We start from the raw sequence: 25,180 nt of genomic DNA, 5'->3' as shown, positions 1-25,180 counted from the left end.
CGCAGTTGTGGAAACCAGTGTCTGTGTGAATCAGGGCAATTATGGGAAAATAGTGTGTATGGACAAGTGGGCAGGGGAGCAAGAAGTATAGAGGTATAGTGAGGGCACACGTGCATGCACACACACATACACACACAAAGTAAAGAGAAAGAGATTACATAAATATAAGGCAGGTAAATATAGACTAAACAGAGGCTGTGGGTGTGGGAACCGCAAATCACAGAAGGAGGGGCAGTGGGAGAGGAGGTGTTAACAGAAGGGTCTGAGGTGGTGTTGGTGGTGGTGGTGATAGGGTTAAGTAAGAAATATTTACTTGCAGAGAGAAGGGGTTAGCAATAAAGGGTACAGGTATCTAAGTGAGAAAAAAGGAAATGAATTGAAGGGAAGATTTGTTTTTTTTTTAAATAGGATTTTAACGGGTTGTATATATATGTGTGTGTGTGTGTGCATATGTATATGTATTTATGTTTATTTTTTATCATTATATGTGAAAACAATTTAACATTAGACTGAAAATTACTCAATACTTTTTAGTAAAGTACGTGTTTCTTAGACATTTATACAAGAAAAGAGAAGACAGTGACTTCGAAGTTTTGGCCTGCTAGTCTTCATTAGACTGTGTGTGTGTGTATGTACACACACACACACAGCTCAAAGAATAACTTTGCTGTTTGATGGCATATGGTAGCCAATATAGAAACTTTTAAATGCACCTTATGAGGTTATTATCCAGATAATATTGAATATATATTACGGAGATGTACTCGCATAGCAAGTAATTTGATCTGAGATCGTGTGCTGAAACGAAAACAATTGCAGCGTGGAAGGTGTTTGTAAGCCATTTAAGAAACACACAAAACCGTTCGATTCATTTCAACATTTAAGTTTAATTTTAAAGGGCATCCAGCCGTAGAAACACTGCCAGATTTGACTGGGCCTGATGAAGCCTTCTGGCTTCACAGATCCCAGTAGAACCGTCCAACCCATGCTAGCATGGAAAACGGATGCTAAACGATGATGATGATGATATATATATATATATTGAGTGAGAGGGCAGCACATGCCATCAAAGTAATGATGGGGTAGAAATATATAAAGCCCAATATACCCATCATGACTACCCATTTGATAAGGGTTTGTCAAGCACAAGCAAATCTGTGGTATCAAGCAGAATATTTGCTGTAGCCCATCTTTTTCATAACGGCAAAAACATGTACATGATAGCAATTCCAATCAGTTAAGATCAGAAGCTATGAGAGCCACTACCTAGTATTGCGTCAGGGCGCCCCCCCCCCCGCCCCATGTTAGGTTCCTAGTTTAGCTCTTTGAATCTTGTTCAGTGTTAAATCGGCCCAAGATCATTGGCATTCCAGCTGTGACCACTCTTTTATATTTAACCCTTTAGTGTTCGCATTATTCTACCCAAATTAAGGCATTTTCATCCACATTGTTTTGAATTAATCATGCATTATCTTGTAGCTATGAGATTTTGATGAGGTAGCTGTTAATTTTTAAAACGATATTGTAGGGTTGGTGTGAGAGACCAGATATGGCCAGTTTGAACATAAAACAAGCAGAATACTTTTGGCCGGATATAGCCGGTTTAAATGCTAATGGGTTAAGACATTAGAGGTATCATTTGATGGCTATATGGCTTCTACTTTTAGCAGATTGAAGAAACCACATAGAGGTATCCTTGTTGCAAAGTATTTTCTGGTATTAACTAACAGGTTTTCCCAGAGATCTTCATTTTTATTTTTGTTATACACATTTTCAATCACACCAGGTACTTAATCTCACTTTTGCTCTCTCACACCCACACATTTACCAATCTGTATGTACATATTAATGTACTTTACATGGCCTTCTTAACAATGTGTGTGCTTCCTACTTGGTTAGCAGTCACTACTTTCTCCTGCTTTTCCTCTTCTAATGTTCTCATCCACTTTGTCTTGTGAATATGGATGTGTATATATACATGTATGTGTATATATACACATATGTTATTATATACAAGTACATGTAAGGTGGCAAGCTGGCAGAAATGTTAGCATGCAGGGCGAAATGCTTAGTGGTATTTCATCTGTCTTCACATTCTGAGTTCAAATTCCGGTGAGGTCATCTTTGCTTTTCATCCTTCCGGGATTGATAAATTAAGTACCAGTTGACTGGCCCCCTCCCCAAAAATGTTGGGCCTTGTGCCCAGAGTAGAAAAGTATATATGAATACATGTATATGTGTATGCATGCATGTTGTGTATGTGTGTGTGTATGGGTTTATGTATATATGAATGTTTTTATGTTGTGTGTATGTGTGTGTGTGTGTGTGTGTGTGCGATGTTTCTATGTGTGTACAGGTTTGTGTATATACATGTATGTAAATGTGTTTATATGTATACATGTGTGTGTTGTAGATCTGTGCATGTGTATGTGAGTTTGTGTATGTACACTTATGTGAATGTTAGTGTGTTTGTGTTTATATGTATACATATATGTTAACATGCATGTGTATGTGTGCAAATTGTATTTCCATGTGTGTATATGCTGTGTGTGTGAATATATATATATATATAATCTGTTATAATAATCCGTAATAATTTTTATCTGTAACAGACAGATTGAGGAAGTATTTTAACTTTTTAGTTTCATATCCTTGTCAGCCAATTTAATTATTTTAATCATAAGTGTGATATCCAGATTATCTTTACTTGATAATCATTAAGACATCTAATTCCTCAAAAGCCCTGTATTTGAAATGGAGTATTGGTAGCACTGGGAATTTATCTAGAATATAACTCTATTTTATGTATAACCAGGCATTTCCCTTAAGCCTACTGATAATGTTTTGGATTCCAGCCACTCCTTCAGGATATAGTTCTTCATTTATATGTAACAAGAGTCAATGAAATTGTCTGGTATTTGCTGGAGTAATTAGCAAATTAGGTGCAGGAGTGGCTGTGTGGTAAGAAGCTTACTTCCCAACCACATGGTTCCGGGTTCAGTCCCACTGCTTGGTAAGTGTCTTCTACTATAGCCTTGGGCTGACCAAAGGCTTGTGAGTGGATTTGGTAGATGGAAACTGAAAGAAGCCCATCGTATATATGTATATGTTTGTGTGTGTATGTGTGTGTATTTGTGTGTCTTTATTTATCCCTCTCTACCAATGCTTGACACTGATGTTGGTGTGTTTATATCCCTGTAACTTAGCAGTTCAACAGAAGAGACCAATAGAATAAGTACTAGGCTTACAAAGAATAAGTCCTGGGGTCGATTTCTTCAACTAAAGGCAGTGCTCCAGCATGGCCACAGTCAAATGACTGAAACCAATAAAAGAAGAAAAAAAAAAGATTAAAGTTTACATGAGATTATAAAAAAAATCCTCAAATCTCAAGATGGGAGCAGATGTGGCTATGTGGGAAAAAGCTTGCTTCTCAGCCACATGGTTCCAGGTTCAGTCTCACTGCATGGCACTTTGGGGCAAGTACCTTATATATGTATACATGCAAACAGAAAGAAAGCAAAGGCTGAAGACTTTCATATGATGAATATTTAAGTATAAATATATCATCATCATCGTTTAGCGTCTGCTTTCCATGCTAGCATGGGTTGGACAGTTCAACTGGGGTCTGGGAAGCCAGAAGGCTGCACCAGGCCCAGTCTGATCTGGCAATGTTTCGACGGCTGGATGCCCTTCCTAACGCCAACCACTCCATGAGTGTAGTGGGTGCTTTTTACGTGCCACAATCAGATCGTGCTTTTTACGTGAAGATCCCCATAACTTAGTGGTTCGGCAAAAGACACCGATAGAATAAGTACTAGGCTTAGAATGAATAAGTCCTGGGGTCGATTTCTTCGACTAAAGGCAGTGCTCCAGCATGGCTGCACTCAAATGACTGAAACCAGTAAAAGAAAAAAAAACAAACAAAAGATTAAAGTTTACATGAGATTATAACCCCCCCCCCCAAATCTCAAGATAGGAGCAGATGTGGCTATAACAGTACACACAACAGAGAAATTGTCAGAATCTAGACAGCCCTGCCCAGTCATCTTCTGCCAAAGGGGAAGATGTAAGGTGTTATAAGTCCAACAACTGTTTCTGGGGGCTCAGAGATCCATCATAATCTTGGCGGATGTAGTTTTACCATTATATGCAGGCTGTAATGGAAGCAAATAAACATTGGATAATTCAAGCCTCCATCATCATGGTCGAAAGAAAATCTTACATTTCGGATTATGATGCGGAGAAGTTTAAATGTGGATTCCACAGTTAAACTTTTCTGCATCATGATCTGAAATGTAAGAGTGACACTCAATTAGCAGGCATTCACCCACCAGTATTCTGGTGCCAGTAATACTCAGACATACATGCTGTCTTCTATCCTTATCTACGCATTCTCCTTTCCTTCTCTCAGCATTCCACACTATGGGTATGAGACGTTTTGGCACAGCTGTATTGGCACCATCTATTTGACATTACTGACTTGACAGTGATTTATTTGAGATCAGGTGTTTTAAGGTTTCTTTCTCTCTCTGAATGTGTAGTTAGGTTTGTATGTATGTCTCATTTTCCTTCTCACTCTATACTTGTATATTTCTATGTGCATGTGTCTGTGTATATATCTGTACTTTCCTCCACTGCCAGCACAAACTGTCACCAAAACAGCTTAAATGTCAGAATCTAGACAGCCCTGCCCAGTCATCTCATTCTGTCATACTGTGTATCTCTCATTCCACTTCCCAGGGATTCTTGAGTGTTGCAACTTTAGAAACATCAAACTACAATTGATATCAAACTAAATATCATCCACATTGACACCTCACCAATACAAAAGCTGTGGACTCTAACCCTTTAGCATTGAGATTATTCTATCAAATATAATTATTTATTCACATAGTTTTGAATTAATCCTGCATTATCTTGTAGCTTCAAGATTTCAATGATGTATTTACTCTTTTTACTGGTTTCAGTCATTTGACTGTGGCCATGCTGGAGCACCAGCTTTAGTCAAGCAAATCGACCCCAGGATTATTCTTTGTAATTCTTTTTGCCGAACTGCTAAGTTATGGGGACATAAACACACCAGCATCGGTTGTCAAGTGATGTTGGGGGGACAAACACAGACATACACACACACACACACACACATATATACATATATACGACGGGCTTCTTTTCAGTTTCCGTCTACCAAATCCACTCACAACGCTTTGGTCAGCCTGAGGCTATAGTAGAAGACACTTGCCCAAGGTGCCACACAGTGGGACTGAACCCGGAACCATGTGGTTGGTAAGCAAGCTACTTACCACACAGCCACATATTTGTATATTTTTAGAATGACAGTGTAGGTAGGTATGAAAGGCTGGATCAGGCCAATCTGAATATAAAGTAGTTAAAATATTTGGCCCGGATATGGCTTGTTTACATGCTAAAGGGTTAACTGGTTTCTGTCATTAGGACTGTGGTTATACTGGGGTATTGTATTTCAAATGTTTTAGTCCATCATACCGACGACACTATTTATTTCAAGCTAGTACTTATTTCTGTCTCCCTATTTAATAACGCAAAGGTGTTAAAATTCATCTTTAATATATTTTACGACACTTCATCATCATCGTGATCATCACCATCGTCATTTAACGTCCGCTTTCCATGCTGGTGTAAGTTGGATGGTTTGACTGAGGATTGGCGAGCTGGGAGGCTGCACCAGGCTCCAATCCGATTTGGCAAAGTTTCTACAGCTGGATACCCTTCCTAACGCCAACCATTCCGAGAGTGTAGTGAGTGCTTTTTTATGTGCCACCAGCAGGCGGCACTCGCATCCTCCACATTCAAATGGTGCTTTTTACATGCCACCGACACACAGGAGCCAGTCAGGCATTGGCTACACTCAAATGGCACTTTTTATGTGTCACCGGCACCTCATGAAATAATTTAAAAAAAGGTCGGTGTAGTAGCTTTATGTTATTAAACAGCTAGAATAACAGTCATGCTGTAATTGCTTTAGTCTCAACATGTGGTCTCGCACCAAGTTCACTTATGGAACCAGTGCGATTCTGAAACTTAATTTTATTGATGGCTAAGTTATGTTACTGATGTAACACCTGTTGAATTTTTTTTTGATGACTGTGTTTATGTCAACATGTACACACAAATATAAATACAAGCATTGCGTGCATGTGTATGAATGAGTTTTCAGCTGCCATATTTCACTCTCAAAGCATTATTCAACCTGAGGCCATAATAGATTCTTACCTGAGGTGCCACACAGTGAGATCAGACCTGAAAAACATGTATTGCCTTTTACTTTTTACTTAAGTTAATTGGATTGTGGCTATGCTGGAGCACTGCCTTGTAGATTTTCTTTTTAATTTTGTCAAACAGATTGATCTCAATTTGTTTGTTAACCCTGTCGCATTCAAATAACTCAGTCAAATGTAATGTTTATTTAATCACAAGGTGTTGAATTAATCATGCATTATCTCATAACTTTGAGATTTCTCTGATGTGATTGTTTATTTTTTTGGGGGATGACATTGTAGGGTAGGTGTGAGAGGCTGGATCTAATCAGATTGAATATAAAACAAGTAGAATATTTGAAATGGGTGTGACCAGTTTAATTGCTAAATGGTTAAAGTATGGTGCCTATTCTATCGGTTTCTTTTGTTGAACTGCTAAGTTACAAAATCTAACCAAACTAACACCGGTTGTTAAATGGTAGGACAGAGGACAATCACAGACACGAAGACACAAATTCATACACATCTGCTAGGCTTCCATACAGTTTCCATCAACCAGATTTACTTAGAAGACATTGGTCAGTTCCAGGCTATTATAAAGGACACTTTGCCCCAGTGAATGTCTTAACTGCACATCTACTGCTGCACCACAGCAATGATAATAACAACTTCAAAATTCTATCACTGCTTCGACGATAGTGATGATAATATTTATTTCTTTGTTGCCCAAAGGGGGCTAAACATAGAGGGGACAAACAAGGACAGACGAAGGGATTAAGTCGATTACATCAACCCCAGTGCACAACTGGTACTTATTTAATCCACCCTGAAAGAATGAAAGGCAAAGTTGAACAAAGTGATGATAATATTTATAACGAGACTGAGACCTTTGGCATTATGTTGTGCTTGAGAAGAAGATCCATTAAGCTGAGCAAAATCGCAGTCGTGGCAGATATCAGTGTCATACAAATGCCACCTGTGTTGGTGGCATGTAAAAGCATCCATACTCTTCCTTCTCCTCCTCTTCCTCTCTTTCCCTCTTCCTCCTTTTTCTCTTCATTCTTTCCGACTTCATTCTTTCTCTCCTCTTTTTCCCTCCTCTGCCTTTTCCTCTTCTCTCTTTTCCTCGTCTTTCTTCCTCCTTTCTCTCTTCATTCTTTCCGGCTTCCTTCTTTCCTTCCTCCTCGTCTTCTAGTGTTTGATCTTGCTTCTTATATGAGAAATTATTACTTGTTTTTAAAATGCATATTCTCTTTCTTTCTTCTCTGCAGGTATCAGCTACTTTTGCTGCCAGTTTAGTCACAAGTCCGGCCATTGGGGCATATTTGGAGCGGCTGTACAGTGATACTCTAGTGATTTGGCTAGCGACGGCTGTAGCCGTGCTCGATATTTTGTTCATATTAGTTGCTGTCCCAGAATCCTTACCTGAAAAGTTACGCCCTGCCAGCTGGGGTTCACAGATTTCATGGGACAAAGCCGATCCCTTTGGTGTAATTATTGAAATTATTTCTTTTTTAATGATACTCAATTTATAATATCGATTAATTGAGTTGCTTCATATCTCTGGCTCGCAACGATTTATTAATTTTTTTGTCTTGTCTTGTGATGTGGTTAAAAAAATAGTCTTCCTTCTAAAGCAAAAATATAATTGGTAAAAAAAAAAAAGGCCTGGTAAAAATAATAATAGAGAATTGAAATAATTTCATTACCAGGTATGTGATACCTGTGAATCAATATTCTAAACCAAATCTTTGCATGTTGTGGTTGGTTTAATGATGAAATAATCATAGTATTTTCTGGATGGCAGGCCTTCAATTGCATGAAATTTAAAAAAATTTTATATTCATTAAAATTTATTTCTTTAACTCCCTGTCCTTTCTCACACACGTGTGCACATGCACACACACACACGAGTCTAATTTGGGGCAGGATTTTAGAGCCAGATGCTTTGAAAGGGAAGCGTGGCAAAGACCATCAACATCACTCTGGCAGTGACATGCACGGCCTTAGAACATCAACATTCACACACACACACCTTTTATCTTTTGCTTGTTTCAATCATTAGACTGTGGCCATTCAGAGAAGCTTTAATCAAATTAATCAACCTTAGTACTTTTCTTTTTAACCCTGGTACTTATTCTGTAATTCCACCCCACTCCAGCCAAACTGCTAAGTAACGGGGATGTAAACAAACTATCAAGTTGTGGTGGGGGACAAACACAGACACAAAAACATACATGCATATATATATATATATATATATATATATATATATATATATTGGTGCAGGCATGGCTGTGTGGTAAGAGGTTTGCTTCCCAACCACATGGTTCCAGGTTCAGCCCCACTGTGTGGCACGTTGGGCAAGTGAGTGGATTTGGTAGATGGAAACTAATAAAAGCCCATTATATATTCTTTTATTTGTTTCAGTCATTTGACTGCAGCCCTGCTGGGGCACCACCTTTAGTTGAAGAAATCAACCCCAGGAATTATTCTTTATAAACTTACTACTTATTCTTTTGGTCTCGTTTGCCTAACCCCGAACCGCTAAGTTACGAGGATGTAAATGCACCAACATCGGTTGTCAACTGATGGTGGGGATGGGGTGGGTGGGGGGACAAACACAGACACACGAATACACACACATACACATATATATATATATATACATGACAGGCTTCTTTCAGTTTTCGTCTACCAAATTCACTTTGAAGGCTTTGGTTGGCCCAAGGCTATAGTAAAAGACACTTGCCCGATGTGCCATGCAGTGGGACTGAACATGGAACCATGTGGTTGGTAAGCAAGCTACTTGCCATACAGGCACTACTGTGCTTATATATATATATATATATATATAAGTATATATTTTTGTGTATGTGTTTGTTCCCCCACACCATCACTTGACAACCAATGTTGGTATGTTTGCATCCCCGTAACATTAGCAGTTTGGCAAATGAGGTCGATAGAGTAAGTACTAGGGTTACAAAGAATAAGTCCTGGGGTTAATTTGTGCAACTGAAGTTAGTGCTTCAGCATGGCCTCAGTAAAATGACTGAAACAAGTAATATATATATATATATATATATATATATATATATATAAGTATATATTTTTGTGTATGTGTTTGTTCCCCCACACCATCACTTGACAACCAATGTTGGTATGTTTGCATCCCCGTAACATTAGCAGTTTGGCAAATGAGGTCGATAGAGTAAGTACTAGGGTTACAAAGAATAAGTCCTGGGGTTAATTTGTGCAACTGAAGTTAGTGCTTCAGCATGGCCTCAGTAAAATGACTGAAACAAGTAATATATATATATATATATATATATATATATATATATATATATATATAATGGGGGCACGATAGCCAATAGCAAAGGGAGATAATCTCCAATTGTTACCTTTGGATAGTTAGGCTTTTACCCCTCCATATTTTGAAGAAGTCATGGGCCAACAGGTTTTCGGGATCTGGTGATATACCATAAAACTAAACCCTTTATGGATGGGAAACCTTAGGTAATCCCAATAAACCGGCCTTCCCTATTAATATATATATATGACAAGCTTCTTTTAGTTTCCATCTGCTAATGCCCGAGGCTATTGCAATAGACACTGGCTGGAGGTGCCACACAGTGTGACTGGACCCCAAAACCATGTGGTGGGGAAGCAAACTGTGAAGCTATGACCTCATAGTCATAGCTTCACAGAAATCAGTATTTCATTGCATAACAGTTGAGAAAATAAGCAATCAGAAAGATACTATGATTGAAGAAAAAAAATATGGTAATATATATATATGTTCTACTGTTCAATCATGTATTATGATTGAATCGTATAACTTGTGGTAATCTTGTGTGTCAAGTCGGTTTTACTCCACTGATGAAGTGACTCCATTCCACTAGCATTGCTTCTGCCCCTGAGAAGAGCAAAAATATCACACAATCTCTCTTTTTTATTTTTGCTATGAATATGTGATGAAGTGATCAATCGATATTTTATGAATTTCTGATTAAGTGGTCAATCAATATTTTATGATTAGACATATAAATTATATATTCCTTTCTCTTAATAAAACAAATTGGCTTCTTGCCCAAGGAAATGTATATTATTATATGAATCCTTTTTTAACTGTACGCGCACTTACAAATGTGTAAGTGTGTGTATGTATGTGTGTGTATATTTGTACACATGTATATATGTGTATATAAATTATATATATATGTTTTTATATTTGTGAAGATAATTTTTATTTTCAATTCTTTCTCTCTTTCTCTCTAGTCATTGAAAAAACTTGGCAAAGACCGGCTTATATTAATGCTCTGTGTAGCAGTCTTTTTATCATACCTGCCTGAAGCTGGAGAGTACTCCTGTTTCTTTGTGTATTTAAGATTGGTAAGATTTAAGATTTTGTTCAAATCTGTCTGTGATGTAAGTCTGGCAGTCACTACTGTTAAAATTATAATCATTTCAATGTTTTTATGGTGCATGACTTCTGCCTATTAAATTGGGTTGGCATGCTAGATTGATTTAAAATTTACTGAAATAAATACACATTGTGTGTGTGTGTGTGTGTGTGTATATGTATTTATATATATGTGTGACATGTATGTATGTGTTGAATTTTGTTGCTCTTAAGAGTGTGGATCAAGAACATTTAGCTGCTATTTCTGGCATGTCAGTTGGCTCCATTAAAGCTTCCCTTGTTGGCATTAGACTGTATTTGTTCTGATTAAAAGCATTAGTTCTTAAAACTTTTTAGTTTCCACCACTTATTCTAGTCACAACCCCAGTTACCTCTTCCTGCACACCACTCTGATCTTTTCGCATTGATAACAGAGATATTTTGATTTATTGATCAATGTAAATATTAACAGAAGATCTAATTTTTATTGAACATTTATAGATTACTTAAAAAGGACTTTGGCTATCACCATAGTCCGACTTTTATTATTTCTATTAGAATTTTAACTATTAGCTAATTATATTTCAACGCTGTTCAGCCCATGTCAGCATAAAAAGCAAACATTGACTAATAATAACTCCTATCCTCTTTTATGCTCACATTCTTGTACCTTGAGGGTTTGCCCTGCCTACCCCCCATCACTACCATTGTATCGTCTTCACAGCTACACCCAGCCACCCATGATCCTCTATCATGTTTTTTATTTATTTTATTTTTATTTATGCACCCTTTTCAAGCCTAGCCAGGCTCATGGGCCCAGTTTCCCGGTTTCTATGGCATATATGTTCGCTCCAGCTGGACGGGACGCCAGTCCATCACAGCATTACTCAAGAAACAGGAAGAAAAAGTGAGAGAAAGTTGGGTCGAAAGAGTACAACAGAGGTCGCCACCAACCCCTGCTGGAACCTCGTAGAGCTTTAGGTGTTTTCGCTCAATAAACACACACAACGCCCGGTCTGGGAATCGAAACCACGATCCTCTGACCGCGGGTCCGCTGCCCTAACTACTGGGCCATTGCTCCTCCACATGTTTTAGGCTCTCAAATTGTGGCATAAAGCCACCTCTCTCTCAAATACTTCCCTCCACTTTGTTGAGATGGTGGGTGGGTTTTTCCTTTTTTTTTTTCCTTTTTGTTCTTGTGCTCTTTTCCTGTCTCACAAAATGCTTGGCAACTTCACTGGTGCTGGTGGTTCAAGAAAAGCACCTAATACTCACTGTAGAGTGGTTGGTGTTAAGAAGGACATCCAGCTGTAGAAATCATGTCAAAGCTGATATTGGGACTTGTCACAGCACTGCGGTTTGCCAGTTCCTGTCAAACTATCCAATCCATATGAGCTTGGAAAATGTATACTAAATGATGACAAACAAATACTCTATTTGATGCTTGAAGTCATTGCTTCACTTCATGGTTACATGGAACCTCCATTACCAAGTTCCTTCAGTGTATCTTTATCCAGATTTTACTCTGAATGTTTCCTTTTCACTGAGCTAAATAAATGCAGAATTTATGGAGCATTAAACAAGAAAAGTCTAGTATTTGATTACCTCCCTTTGCGTTCTGGGGTTTCAATCCCATCCACATTCACTTTGCTGAATATCAACAAAATAATACTCTAGGATGTAGTGTCACACATTGCTCTAGACCAGTGTTTCCCGACCTATTTTCCCCCAGGCCCCACAATAGCTTTCCAGAAAAATGCATGCCCCACTGGTGGTTTGGAAAAAGGATTTTATTTTTAATACCCTATCACAGTTATTTGATACAAAAGAACCTACCAGTAACTCTTAAGTACTGAGTACCAAAAGAAAGTACGTTATTGACTAAGAAAAAAAAAGTGAATCTCTTTAATGAGAACTTTATGCCTGGCAACTGTGGCAGATTTCCTTGATTTGAGGAGACAGTTTCGTTAGCTTCAGCTGTAGCATTAAAACAGTGCTACACTGTAGCAAACAATCTTCATATGGTATGCTTGGCTGGAGGGATTGGTTTGGTTAGGCTGAGTATAGGTGTAGTGTGTTTGCTGTGAAAAAAAATTTTTCACAGTTCCATGTCCCACTTAAGAAAAAAAAAAAAATTTGGATCCCATGCCCCTCTACAAATTTTCCAAGCCCCACCGGTGGGGCGTATACCTCATGTTAGGAAATCACTGCTCTAGACAAATTACCGAAAACAAATAATAATGATAATAATAATAATAATTTGCCCTGATGCAGTACTGGACAGTGGCTCTCATGGCTTCTGATCTTAACTGACTGGAAGTGTTATCATGTACATTGTTTTGTCTTGGTATAAAAGATGGGCTACAGCAAATATTCTGCTCAATACCACAGATTTGCTTGTCAGTTGTTTGACCGTAACCAGTTGAGCATGTCCCTTAGTGGCTGACGATATGTGCATCTCTGATCACAAGCAGAAGTAGTGGGGGAGCATCATAGCCATGTGTTGAAAGGAACTCTTTGGAGTTTGGATAATTCACCTTTGGAAACATGGGTGGTTCGTTCAACATCCTTAAACAACCCTTATTCAGGGACCTTTTGAGCAGGATGGGTTACTCGACCTGAAGAAAATTCTAACTGGGCCCCACCTGCAAGGTCATGTGCTGTTTATCTTGATATGAGATCACCATGTTGCGCACATATGGTCGTGATGCATGTGCCCAGTGTACCCTTATCAGACGGGTACTCATGATGAGTATACTGGGCTTCGTATATTTTACCCTAGTGTCACTTTGATGGCATGCACTGCTATCTCACTCAATAATAATAATAATAATAATAATAATAATAAGTTTTCCCACTGATAAAAATATATTTGTCAAGGAATTTGACAAACTAAGTAAATATAAGAACTTGGAAATTGAAATTCAAAAGATGTGGCATCTTAAAATGAGAACTGTTCCTGTTATTGTAGGTGCCCTAGGTATGATAAAAAGGATGTCAGAAATATGTAGATAAGATCCCTGGAGAACCATGTCTCAGAGAAATCCAAAAGATTGTACTGACAAGTACTGCCCACATCCTTAGAAAAAGCCTATCCATTTAAATGTCTGTGTTGTATTACATGAAGATATTTTGCTACTGCCCCTACCACTTCCTCTTCCTAAACTTTGTCATACTGTAATATCTCTTATCCTTCACTTGCCTCAGGACAATGGGTGTGTCTCAGCATGTGACTAACAAACATGCAGATTAAAAGTAAATAATAATAATAATAATCTTTTCTACTATGGGCACAAGGAATGAAATTTAGAGGGAAGGGTTTAGTCGATTACATTGACCCCAGTGCTCAGCTGGTACTTATTTCATTGACCTCAACAGGAGGAAAGGTGACCTCAGTGATATTTCAACTCAGAACCTAAAGTTCGATGGAATGCTACTAAACATGCTAACAATTCCACTAGCTTGCCACCTTAGTAGTAGTAGTAATAATAATAATAGTAATAATAAACAAGAGAATCTGTACTTTAATGATTTCATCCTCCTTGCTCAATGAGTTATCTTATTGTTCTCTCTTTCATTTCTTTCCAGGTCATGGGATTTTCTGCTGAAGAAGTCGCCTCTTTCATAGCTGTTGTTGGTGTTTTATCTGTAGTCGCACAAGTAAGTCGATTTTTGTTGGATTTTAAACTTTGCTGCTGTGGTGCAATGAAAGTTTTCCACTGCTGACAGACTGTCTAATTTGATAAGAATTTTATTACACAGCTGACCTTCCATAGTTATATATAAATTTTAGTTCACCATACATCCCTTCTGAGACAAGAGGGAAATTCAATGCTATGCCCATTTCTCTTTGTTTCTCTTTTTCTTCTTTCAGTCATTTGACTGCGGCCATGCTGGAGCACCGCCTTTAGTCGAGCAAATCGACCCCATGACTTATTCTTTAGAAGCCTAGTACTTATTCTATCGGTCTCTTTTGCCGAACCGTTAAGTTACAGGGACGTAAACACACCAGTGTTGGTTGTCAAGCTATATTGGGGAGACAGACACACACACACACACATATATATATATATATATATATATATATATATTATACGACGGGCTTCTTTCAGTTTTTGTCTACCAAATCCTCTCACAAGGCTTTGGTCGGCCCGAGGCTATAGTAGAAGACACTTGCCGAAGGTGCCACACAGTGGGAATGAACCCGGAACCATGTGGTTGGTGAGCGAGCTACTTACCACACAGCCACTCCTGCGCCTATATCCTGCTGAATATTTTCTTTCTTCTCGGTATGATTTGAATGAATTTGACACATTTACTGTATCAAGTCTTAGCTGAAGCAGATATGTTAGCAGTGCCATACATGTTAACATTGACTACAATGTTAGTCGACGCAAATATGTTAACACCATGGCTTCTGTGTTTGTTGACACGGCCATGTTGATAATATGGCCACATGGATATGTTAACCAATGTGGTTAGTGGACACAGGTATGTTGACACTATAACGACAATGTTAGTTGACATATCTTTTTTTTTTACTTGTTTCAGTTATTAGACTGCGGCCATGCTGGGGCACCACAATAAGAAACTTTCGTCGACTGAATCAACCACCTAAACTACTTATTTTCCCCTTTTATGCTGGGTACTTATTCTATCAGTCTCTTTTGGTGCATGCTAGGTTATGGGTATGTAAACTCACCAACACTGGTTGTCAAGTGGCGGTGTGGGCCAAACACACAAACACACACACATGATGGGCTACTTTTAGTTTCCATCTACTAAATTCACTTACAAGGCTTTGGTTGGCTTGAAGCTGTAGTAGAAAATACTTGCCCAAGGTGTCATGTAGAGGGGCTGAACCTGTAACCATGTGGTTGGGAAGCAAACTTCTTACTACGCAGCAATGCCTGCACCAGTTAAGACATACTCTCGCTTTCTCTCATATATATGTGTTTGTGTGTGTGTGTGTGTGTGAAAAGCACCCAGTACATTCTGTAAAGTAGTTGGCTTAGGAATGGCTGTGTGGTAAGTAGCTTGCTTACGAACCACATGGTTCCGGGTTCAGTTCCACTGTGTAGCAGCTTGGGCAAGTGTCTTCTACTATAGCCTTGGGCCGACCAAAGCCTTGTGAGTGGATTTGGTTGACAGAAACTGAAAGAAGCCCATTGCATAATATATATGTATATGTGTGTATATGTTTGTGTGTCTGTGTTTGTCCCCCCTACATCGCTTGACAACCGATACTGGCGTGTTTACGTCCCCGTGACTTAGAAGTTCAGCAAAAGAGACCAATAGAATAAGTACTAGGCTTCCAAAGAATATGTCCTGGGGGGTCGATTTGCTCGACTAAAGGCGGTGCTCCAGCATGGCCACAGTCAAATGACTGAAACAAGTAAAAGAGTATTATTGTTATCATAGCCTAAGGCTATAGCAGAAGACACTTGCCCAACGTTCCACTCAAGGGTACTGAACTTGGAACCATATGGTTAGGAAGCAAGCTTCTTGCCACACAGCCATGCCTGCACCTATTTATTACCTGTTCACTTCCTGTGCATATTCTATGCACATAGAATATGTGCATATGTTCTATGTACTTTGGCATTGTGCTGTGCTTGAGATGAAGACCCATCCAGCTGAGTAAAATCACAGTCGCGGCAGCACTGGTGTCACACAAATGGCACCTGTTCCGGTGTCACACAAATGGCACCTGTTCCGGTGGCACGTAAAAGCACCCATTATAGCCATTATAGCCATAGAAAGCATGTCAAATCAGACTGGAGTCTGGTGCAGCCTTTTAGCTTACCAGCCCTGGTCAAACTGTCCAACCCATGCCAGCATGGACAACGGATGTTAAATGATGATGAAGATGTTCATGCAGTTTTGGCTCCTTTTTCTGACGAGTTCTAGCGTACCTGAGCATTGTATATTATAAGTTCATTACTATTATTTAATACATTTGCATCCTGTAATAGAGTGTTAAAAGAAAAATCACAGTTTTATTAAAGGTATTGCAGTTTGTAAATGTTCCTTTTTTTATTTTATATTTTCTCTTTTTCTTCCTCTCCAGACATTGGTTCTCACTCTGCTAATGAGATATCTTGGATATAAACATTCTATTATGTTTGGTCTAGTCTTTGAAATGGTCCAACTTGCCTGTTATGGATTTGGATCTCAGACTTGGTGAGTAAATAATGCATTTATGAATAATAATAATAATAATAATAATAATAATAATTCTTTCTATTATAGGCACAAGGCTTGAAATTTTGGGGGAGGGGGGCCAGTCGATTAAATCGATCCCAGTACACAACTGGTACTTAATTTATCGACCCTGAAAGAATGAGAGGCAAAGCTGACCTCAGTGGAATTTGAACTCAGAATGTAGTGACGGGTGAAATATCACTAAGCATTTCGTCTGGCGTGCTAACGATTCTGCCAGCTCACTGCCTTAATAATAATAATAATAATAATAATTCTATTATAGGCACAAAGTTTGAAATTTGGCAGGGGAGAAAGGCTATTCAATTACATTGACTCCATCATATAACTGGTACTTTATTTTATTGACCTTGAAAGTATGAAAGGCAAAATCAACCTCATTGGAACTTGAAATCAGAATGTAAAGATGGATGAAATGTTGCTAAGCATTTTGTCTGGCATGCTAACGATTCTGCCAGATTGCCACCTTAATCATCACCACCATCATCATCATCATCATCATCATCATCATCATCATCATTGTTTACCGTCTGCTTTCTATGCTGGCATAGGTTGGATGGTTTGACTGAGGACTGGCGAGCCAGATGGCTGCACAAGGCTCCAGTCTGATCTGGCGGTTTTTACAGCTGGATGCCCTTCCTAATGTCAACCACTCTGAGAGTGTAGTGGGTGCTTTTACGTGCCCCGGGCACGAGAGCCAGTCAGCCCAAAACAGACTGGAACTTGGTGCAGCTCTCTGGTTTACCAGCTCTAGTCAGACCATCTAACCCATGCCAGCATGGAAAACGATGACGACAAGGATGATGATGATGATGATGATTATTATTATTATTATGTTGTTGTATAGAAAGTGTTTAATCAGATTAAATATTATTTTATAGAAAAATTAAAAATTGAATAGCATTTAGTTCTTATGTATAATGTAGACCAGGAATACTTAGGTTCAAGAAAATTCATTAAAACGGTGTGTATTATACATGAACAAATATGGTATGTCTCTTGTATGTATTTACCCTTTATATGGCCACTATTTAATATTTTTGTTTTGTTTACATTAACTTGTTTCATTTATACACTACGATGTTGCAAGTTATTTTCTCATCTCTGTTCATTCATTTTTATTCTTTGATCTTGTTTCAGGATTGTTTGGTGTTCAGGTGCTATTGCCGCCATGTCCAGTATCACCTACCCTGCCATCAGCTCTTTTGTATCTGCTCATGTCTATGCTGACCAACAAGGTAAACATTTTATGTTGTTTTGTATTGTGTATAAGTTCCACCCCTAATTTAGCATTAAATCTTGGTACAAAATTTTCTACCTTCTTAGTTTTAGTTTACTTGAGACGATCAGTGTCACAGTTTCCGCAACACTAACCATCATCACCCCTGCCTTGTAGCACTCGGCAGTAAAGCCATTCAGTGCGTGCGAGAAATTATCTAATGAGCCAAGTAGCACCATGTCATCTGCATATATCAGCCAACTAATGTTACACCCACTAATTGTGATACCACTTCCAGTTCATAAGAAAATTATGAAAGGGAGAGATGATGATTTTCACTTTGTCTTTATTTGTTATGACCAAATTGCATAGGCTTGTCCTTGGCTCTATTGCCTTTGGAAATTCAGTGAATCACTGATTAGCTGTTTGGAATCATATATTAATTCTACATTATTTACATTTGATGGATATTTGTCCTCATTTTGTTTGGTGTTAACAACAAACAAGATGAGAACAAATATCCTTCAAATGTAAATAATGTAAATAATGTACATAATTCCTCATTTCTTAAATATAGAACTGTATATTAATTCTGTTGTTCATAAAATGCATGTTGTCGTTTTATCTTTTACTTGTGTCAGTCATTTGGCTGCAGCCATGCTGGGGCACCACCTTGTGAAGGGTTTAAGTTAAACAAATTGTCCCCAGAATTGTTTTTTTAAGCTAGTACTTATTGTGTCAGTCTCTTTTGCTAAACTGCTAAGTTATGGGGCTGTAAACACACCAACACCTGTTGTCAAATAATGTTAGGGGACAGACAGACAAACACACACACACATATACGATGGGCTTGTTTCAGCTTCCATCTATCAAATCTACTCACAAGACTTTGGTTGGCCCAAGACTATGATAGAAGACACTTTTACAAGGTGTTATGCAGTGAGACTGAACCTGGAACCATGTAGTTGGGAAGCAAGCTTTTTAACATACAGCCATGCTCGTACCTATATAAATATAAAAGTTTTTTGAAAAATGTTGGTGCAGCGATGGCTGTAGTCTGCTTCGCAATTGTGTAATTCTAGGATTAGTTCTACACTGCACTGCACTTTGAGAAAGTGTCTTTGACTGTAGCTTTAGGTTAACAAAAATCTTATGCGTGGAATTGGTAGACAGAAACTATACAGAAGACCACCGTGTGTGTGTGTGTGTGCGTGCATGCATGCGTGCGCGTGTGTGTTTGAGAGTTTGAAAATGCCAGGTCAGTGTTATGTCAGAAAGGTGACTCAATCCAAGAGATTGATAAAATAAATACCAGGCTGAAGTAAGTACTGAGTCAATATGATTGACAAAACCTTTCAAAGTGGTACTTCAGCATGGTTTCACTCCAGTGACTGAAACCAATAAAAAATATATGAAAATAGGACTATATTATCTAATATCCTTTCCTTTATGTCATATGATGGATTTTTTGTTGCTATTTCTAGCAGGTAGAATGATCACATTGAAATGCCTTCAGTCTCATTATCATCATCATCATCATTGCTGTATGAAACCATTATGTTAATTAAAAGTGACCATCATACTCACTCACCATTCTTGTTTATTATTATTATTTCTCTCTTTTAGGGGTTGCTCAAGGCATGGTTACAGGCATTCGTGGTTTGTGTAATGGGCTTGGCCCGGCCCTGTACGGCTTCATTTTCTATTTATTCCATGTTGACCTGAATGACATGGCTGAATCCAACAAAAAGAAACCAGTTCCTTTAAACATTTCATCTCATTCCACCACAACTAATACCCTATTGGTAAGTATATACAGTGCTTTCATGCCTTGATCCTTTTCATACAAATCCCTTTTCAGATTAATTCTGAGTCTAAGGAACAAAACTGTGTGGTAAGAAGTTTGCTTCCCAACTACATGGTTTCTGGCTCAGCCCCACTGCATGGCACCTGGGCCGATCAAAGCCTTGTGAATGGATTTGGGAGATGGAAACTGAACAAAGTCTGTTGTGTGTGTGTGTGTGTGTGTGTTCTTTTCTTGACCTGCTTTAAGAGTCACTATCATGCAAGTCAGAGTCCTTCATTTCCAGTCTTCTGTGAAAACATCTCCGGGCATGGAGAAATATTACCTTGCTTAGAAACAGGTGAATGTTGGTGTCAGGAAAGGCATCCAGCCATGGAAAAACCTACCTTAGCAAATTCTGTCTGATCCATGCAAGCATGAAAAAGGGCATGTCGAAATGATGAAGATGATGAGTACAATGATGTTCATCATCATCATTATTGTATATCATTTTCCCTTAGTAGCTTGAGCTGGAATGGTCTCTCAATGTCCTGTCACTCATCTGCAGTCCTTGTCATCTGGTAAACACAGCAATGGAACAAAAACCAGCTGTTTTTGCTATTCTGCCCTTCAGCCTCTCCTTTATTTTTTTCAGCATGGTTTATACATGTGGGCTTTTCCTATTACTAACCTGTTCATGTTTAGATTAAAATCTTTCAACACAAGACCTCCTTAAAAGCATCTCTGTAACCCTTTTGTTACTGTATGTCTGTTGAAATACCCTACCATCATCATCGTTTAACATCCGTTTTCCATGCTAGCATCGGTTGGATGGTTCGACCAGGGTCTGGGAAGCCAGGAGGCTACACCAGGCTCCAGTTTGATCTGGCAGTATTTCTACAGCTGGATGCTCTTCCTAACGCCAACCACTCTGTGAGTGTAGTGGGTGCTTTTTACATGCCACTGGCACAGGTGCCAGAGGAGGCTGGCAACGGCCACGATCGGTTGGTGCTTTTTACGTGCCACCGGCATGGAAGCCAGTCATGGTTGCACTGGCATCGGTCACATTCGGATGGTGCTTTTTACGTGCCACCGGCACAGGTATCACAACTACAATTTCCACTTGATTTTTTGATGTTGATGTACTTGACTCAATAGGTCTCCTCAAGCACAGCAGGTCGCTCTACGATCCAAGGTAAGCACAGCAGGCCGTCCTGCGATGCACAGTGTTTGTTTAATTTTGAAAATAATGAAGGATTTATTAAAATAACTTTAAGGTGGTGTTTGGCACAAAGATTAACATGGAAGTTTTGATTGAAGTTTTAATATAATTCAGTTTAAAACAAGGAACTTGTATCATAGCACCAAGGGGCAGTTTTGTGCAAATTGATATCAAAAAGGTTGAGTAATGTTCCAAGTGCTAACTTAATAAGGAACAAGTTAGTTATTTTACTAAATCCATTGAGATTCTTGGAGTATTTATTTCAAAATTAATTAAATCACATAGGTGTGCATTTAATTAGAAATATGTTTAATTGGAAGGTGGCAAATTGGCAGAAACGTTAGCATGCCGGACGAAATGCTTGGCGGTATTTTGTCTGCTACTACGTTCTGAGTTCAAATTCCGCCGAGGTTGACTTTGCCTTTCATCCTTTTGGGGTCGATAAATTAAGTACCACTTACGCACTGGGTCGATGTAATCGACTTAATCCTGTTTTCTTCCTTGTTTGTCCCCTCTACGTTGAGCCCTTTGTGGGCAATAAAGAAATAAGAAATATGTTTAAGTGGCTTTGTGGTAAGTAGCTTGCTTACGAACCACATGGTTCCGGGTTCAGTCCCACTGTGTAGCACCTTGGGCAAGTGTCTTCTACTATAGCCTCGGCCGACCAAAGCCTTGTGATTGGATTTGATAGACAGAAACTGAAAGAAGCCTGTCATGTATATATATATACACATATGCTGTGCCCCAGCGTAGCTGCAGTCCAAAGACTGAAACAAGTAAAAGATGAACTCTGTACAATTTTATGTGAAAGGCAGATTGTATGATGCTTGTGTATGAACAGCTGTGCTACATGGTAGTAAACATGTGAATACAGAGGATATGCAAAGGCTTGAAAAAATTGAAGCCAACACACTCTGCTGCATGTGCAATGTCAGTGTGCATGTGCAACAAAGATTTTGAGTATTTGTTCAGTTCTGTGCATGTGTGTGTGAGATAGAGATATAAAGCGTAACCAGTTGTTTTCTTGCTTTTTATTTAAACTTATGAATATTTGCGTGGAGGCACATGACCTAGTGGTTAGAGCAGCGGACTTGCAGTCGAGAGATCGCAGGTTCGAATCTCAGACCGGGTAATATGTGTGTTTATGAGCGAAAACACCTAAGCTCCATGTGGCTCTGGCAGAAGGTAATGGCGAACTTCTGCTAACTCTTTCCTCCAGCATTTTGCAGCTCACCTGTGACAGACCAGCGTCCCGTCCAGGTGGGGAACCTATACGCCAACGAAACTGGGAAACTGGCCCTTATGAGCCAGGCATGGCTTGAGAAGGAACAAACAGTGAATATTTGTAGCATGTATAGAAGCCATTTAAGAACACACTAAAAGCCGTTAGATTCACTTCCACAGGTTGTGGTTTCAAAGCGCCAAAAATATTTTGACACAAATTAAATTTAAATGTTGAAGTAAATCTAAAGGTTTTTGTGTTCTTAAATGGCTTAGAAACATCTTCCACACTGCAATTGTTTTTGTTTCAGCATACAATCTCAGATCAAGTTGCTTACTATGCAAGTATATCTCTGTAATTATGAATATTTGTTTGCTGTTTTCTAATTGTTTTTATTTTTGTTTTGCTTGACAGAATGTTGTACCAGGTCCACCATTTGCCTTTGGAGCAATTCTGGTCATTTTAGCATTGTTAGTCACAGTATTTATCCCTGATAATCCTCATCAAAAAGGGATGAGTTCACCAACCAAGAGAGTATTAACTCATGATTCATTCTCAAAGGATATAGGTAAGCAAATCCGTTACATATAAACTATAAATTATGCATGTTCACCCACCTCCTCCTTATCAACATCATCATCATCATTGCCATCATCGTCATTGTTGGGCATGGCAGTATGATGAGAAGTTTGCTTCCCAACCACATGGTTCCGGGTTCAGTTCCACTGCATTGGCCCCTTGGGCAAGTGTCTTCCACTACAGTCTCGGACCAGCCAAACCCATGTGAGTGGATTTTGTAAACAGAAACTAAAAGAAACCTGTTGTATATATGTATATAAAAGCTGAGAACCTTTGACTGGTAACTGGTGAGGAATATTCGCAACCTTCTGTGTCTGTTTCCTGTTCACCATCCGTTCGTGTCCGTTGCCAGCCTTGCCTGGCCCCCGTGCCGGTGGCACGTAAAAGCACCATCCGCTCATGTCCGTTGCCAGCCTCACCTGGCCCCCGTGCCGGTGGCACGTAAAAGCACCATCCGTTCGTGTCCGTTGCCAGCCTCGCCTGGCCCCCCGTGCCGGTGGCACGTAAAAGCACCATCCGTTTGTGGCCGTTTGCCAGCTCCGTCTGGCACCTGTGTGGGTGGCACATAGAAAGCACCCACTACACTCACGGAGTGGTTGGCGTTAGGAAGGGCATCCAGCCGTAGAAACACTGCCAGATCTGACTGGGCTTGATGCAGCCTTCCGGCTTCACAGACCCCAGTTGAACCGTCCAACCCATGCTAGCATGGAAAACGGACGCTAAATGATGATGATGATATTATGCGTTTTTTTAATGTATTATTTAACAGAACGCTATGCATTGTCTCATATTTTGTTTACATTAAGTGAATTCTGTTGTGTCTGGGGAGAGTCATTTTCTTTTTGTGTCTTATAATTTAACACACTCACTGGTAAAATTTCCACTTATTTCTTATTTTTATTTTCCTAAAGTTTTCGTTGCGTCTTGCAACCTTTTCAATAATCTTGAGTGTATTAAATTATAAGGCACAAAAAGAAAATGACTCTCCCCAGACACAACAGAATATGCTTCAACACACGAACTCACATAAAGAATCTTGCAAACCAAATCCAAAAACGAATTTATTTATATATACATATATCAGGGATGTGTCACCTGGGTAGGCAAGGTAGGCAGTGCCTACCCTGAATAAAATAGAGCGATAGTAACATTTTCCTCTTATGGCAAAAGATGCACCTTATTCAATAAAATTATGAAGGTTACTCTGATTACTATGCATAAAATGCAAAATAGTTTATTTTTTTGTAGATTAGTTTGGCATAATTTGCCCCTGCTTTTCTATCTCAGTATTTAAGCTATGCATAATACTGCTGTAGTTCACATGCTGCGTACACTCCTACAACAACGTTTTACTTTATGCGCTATAAAGGCAGAAACAAATCTGTCTCCAACTCAGTTGCGTGTCTGTGCTTTGCTTATTTTTGTGTGTGTTTTACTACATTAAACGTCACCAGCTGCCTACCCTGAGTAATTACTCATGGCATGTACCCGATATATATATATCAAGGGTTGAACAGAAAGATTACAAGTTAGATGAAAGCAAACAGGAAACTAGACAGAAACTTAATAGATGGGAAATTAGACAAAGACACGATACATGGAATATTTGCAGCTGAGTTTTCCCGCTTCAGTCAATGATGCAAAATATCAGCAGTTTCATGCCAATTATATTTGTATGTATGTACGTATGTCATTGTCTCTGTGTTTGTCCTCCATCACTGCTTGACAATTGATGTTGGTGTGTTTACATCCCCATAACTTAGCAATTTGGCATAAGACATGCATAGGATATCAGGCTTTAAAAAAATATCTTCAAGACGGTGCTCCAGTATGGCCACAGTCTGATGATTGAAACAAGTAAAAGATAAATGATTACTATTGTCATTATTGCTCTTGTCATCTGTTTTGGTTTTATCATATTTGTATGGGTTAGGATGAAACATGTTAAAGCAGTGTTCTGCTATTAGATGCTTTTTCTGTTAGCAATCCGTATCTGTTTCTCAAATACTGTAGCCCCTGGTCAACCAAAGCCTTGGAGAACACATCTATGCATCCATATACATATGTATATCATCATCATCGTTTAGCGTCCTCTTTCCATGCTAGCATGGGTTGGACGATTTTGACTGAGGGCCGGCGAACCAGATGGCTGCACCAGGCTCCAATCTTGATCTGGCAGAGTTTCTACAGCTGGATGCCCTTCCTAACGCCAGCCACTCCGAAAGTGTAGTGGGTGCTTTTTACGTGCCACTGGCACGTGGGCCAGTTAGGCAGTACTGGCAATGACCATAT

At 39.0% G+C, this 25,180-nt stretch overlaps 1 protein-coding gene and 1 long non-coding RNA gene across 4 annotated transcripts in view; one reads left to right on the top strand and one right to left on the bottom strand.

Moving 5' to 3' along the window:
* The window catches only part of LOC115214987 (hippocampus abundant transcript 1 protein), a 98,687-nt gene that overhangs the window by 72,699 nt on the left and 808 nt on the right, over window positions 1–25,180 (top strand). For both annotated transcript variants that reach the window (XM_029784087.2, XM_029784088.2), the window contains 7 exons: window positions 7,508–7,726; window positions 10,518–10,631; window positions 14,230–14,301; window positions 16,712–16,824; window positions 18,004–18,101; window positions 19,709–19,887; window positions 22,724–22,877. In XM_029784087.2, the coding sequence (XP_029639947.1) occupies window positions 7,508–7,726; window positions 10,518–10,631; window positions 14,230–14,301; window positions 16,712–16,824; window positions 18,004–18,101; window positions 19,709–19,887; window positions 22,724–22,877 (949 nt within the window). The remainder of the gene's footprint in view (window positions 1–7,507; window positions 7,727–10,517; window positions 10,632–14,229; window positions 14,302–16,711; window positions 16,825–18,003; window positions 18,102–19,708; window positions 19,888–22,723; window positions 22,878–25,180) is intronic.
* LOC118764615 lies at window positions 635–24,631 on the bottom strand. 2 transcript variants are annotated; one of them, XR_005000428.1, is made up of 3 exons: window positions 23,964–24,631; window positions 8,264–8,271; window positions 635–650 (listed from the first exon to the last, which is right to left on the bottom strand). It is a non-coding gene; the product is annotated as an uncharacterized LOC118764615 (long non-coding RNA). The 2 variants fall into 2 exon arrangements; XR_005000427.1 differs by lacking the exon at window positions 635–650 and adding an exon at window positions 17,089–17,091 and having other exon boundaries at window positions 8,258–8,271; window positions 23,984–24,631.

This window comes from Octopus sinensis, linkage group LG8 (genome assembly GCF_006345805.1).
Source record: "Octopus sinensis linkage group LG8, ASM634580v1, whole genome shotgun sequence".
NCBI classification, from domain to species: domain Eukaryota; kingdom Metazoa; phylum Mollusca; class Cephalopoda; order Octopoda; family Octopodidae; genus Octopus; species Octopus sinensis.
This window is presented reverse-complemented; position numbering and strand designations above follow the sequence as displayed.